The 1,929-nt window shown below is 39.6% G+C and overlaps 1 protein-coding gene across 1 annotated transcript in view; it reads right to left on the bottom strand.

Annotated features, from left to right (window-relative positions):
• Positions 1–1,929, bottom strand: part of syne1b (spectrin repeat containing, nuclear envelope 1b) — a gene marked incomplete in the record, with an annotated part of 311,340 nt that overhangs the window by 271,462 nt on the left and 37,949 nt on the right. Inside the window, 1 exon segment of the mRNA XM_014021303.1 lies at positions 550–746. Within this exon segment, the coding sequence (XP_013876757.1) occupies positions 550–746 (197 nt within the window).

Here is a 1,929-nt window from a genome sequence, read left to right as displayed (position 1 = left end):
GTTATAAAGGTTATTCATTGTATGTATGTATGAAGCTGAAGAATAGTCCTTTCGTGATAAAAAAATAAATTATTTACCCAACTTTTTGTATCCTGAAATAATTTGTACTGATGTTAAGATGATTGGTACAGTTTACAGTGTTGTGGAATACTTATTCTGTATCACCTTGACACTGTCCACTTGTTCATATCTTGTGATATCCCTGGACGTCAGCATCAAGCTGACCTATTTCCTTGTATCAGGTTGACCCACTTTCTGATTGGTTGTTCATTATCACATGATGATAGCTGAAGGTATAACAGTTCTCTTCCGCCCTCAGTCGGGGGCCCACATCTTACAGACTTCGTGATTGCTTTCTGTTTCATGTCTGCCCATCAATAAATGACTTTATAAATCATACCCGCAAGACTTGTCTTTTAAACACCCTTTTCGCCGTGTTTCTGACTATCTTTGCCACGACAGTAGCAAAAGGCTGAATAAGCTAATTGAAAGCTAAATGTAGCATAATGGTAGCTAAAAACTAAAAGTAACATAAGACAAAAAGGAGACCTTCTGGATCCAGCAGACGGGGAATGCCCAACTCGTTCTCTGCAAGTGCAAAGGCATCTTCTAAATTGTCTTTGTTGTTTCTGCGCCGCACCAAGTCCATGTCCACCAGGTCAGGTCTGATAGCATGCACCACCGCTTGGAAAGCAACACCATCTCGCCAGCTGGGCCCAAAGTCCTTCACCTCAATTCCAAAACGCCTGAAAGAACAAAATTCCATATCTGTTTCACAGTATTTGTATAAACTGCTGAAATAGAAACCTTTACGATATGTTAAAACATTTAATTACAAATAAAATGAGAACATTTCCAAAGAAAGTGTTAAAGGATGTCGATGCAGCTGATGTCCAAAAATCCAATATAGCTTTGCAAAAATCTGACAGAAAAAAATACCTACAATTAATGTATAAAATAAGAAGTGTACAGTAAAATAAAGCTGCTGCAGTGGCTCTTTATGGTCACTTTGGTAACTACTAGGGGTGCAGCGATACAGAAAATTCACGATTCAGTTCAATTCGATACACAACTGTCGGTTCAATATTTGTTCAACACAAAAAAGAAAAATGTCCATGTAGTTCTTGGCTTGTGATTTATTGAAAGTAATTATAAACATTTGTTTAACCTCAAAAGTACACTTTTTAAATTAAATGTTGCTGAAACAGCAAGTTCCTCAGTGGATCTGTGCTCCACAATGCAGCCTAGGTGGAGTAGTCGAACACCGATCCACTGATCCTTCAACACAGAGCGTCTGCAGAAGACAAGTTGATAAAATAAATGTTAAAAATCTGTATTGTTTGATACATAGAGTGGATTGAACCTAAAGCACTGGATTGAATGGTAGTAACTACACCTGTGTCTGTTACTTCGTGACTGCCAAGTTAATGCGAGGCAGACAGAAAAACAGACGAAAATTACATTAAGTCTCAAGCCAACAGTTGTGAGAAAACTTTGTCACATCAGACATGATATAGCTACAGTAGGTTGCAGTAGAGACTAAGCTCTCTGCACGGTCCATCAAACCCACAAAATCCGCTCTCGCTGTTGCAGTTGCAGGATCATTGTGTAATTTTGTTCTCAACTTGTCAACTTAGTGTCTTCCACCCCTTCTTGTCACAAGCCTCCAAGGCAAACCTTTCACCCACTTCCCCATTAAAATTATTGTATGACTGGTCAGAAGTTTGTGGGCGCGTTTCTTTATAATTAAAATAGTGCTCAGACAGCGATGGCGGCATTTTGCTTTAACCCAGACCGTTGTACATGCTAACATGTTGTACATGCAGCCAAGGCTGCCCTTTGTCACCGATTCTGTTCATTACTTTCATGGACAGAATTTCTAGGCGCAGCCGAGGTGTTGAGGGGATCCGTTTTGGTGGTCTTAGGATC

Source organism: Austrofundulus limnaeus, unplaced genomic scaffold (genome assembly GCF_001266775.1).
Source record: "Austrofundulus limnaeus strain Quisiro unplaced genomic scaffold, Austrofundulus_limnaeus-1.0 Scaffold287, whole genome shotgun sequence".
Classification (NCBI taxonomy): domain Eukaryota; kingdom Metazoa; phylum Chordata; class Actinopteri; order Cyprinodontiformes; family Rivulidae; genus Austrofundulus; species Austrofundulus limnaeus.
The sequence above is the reverse complement of the archived record's forward strand: the minus strand, read 5'-3'. Positions and strand labels throughout refer to the sequence as shown.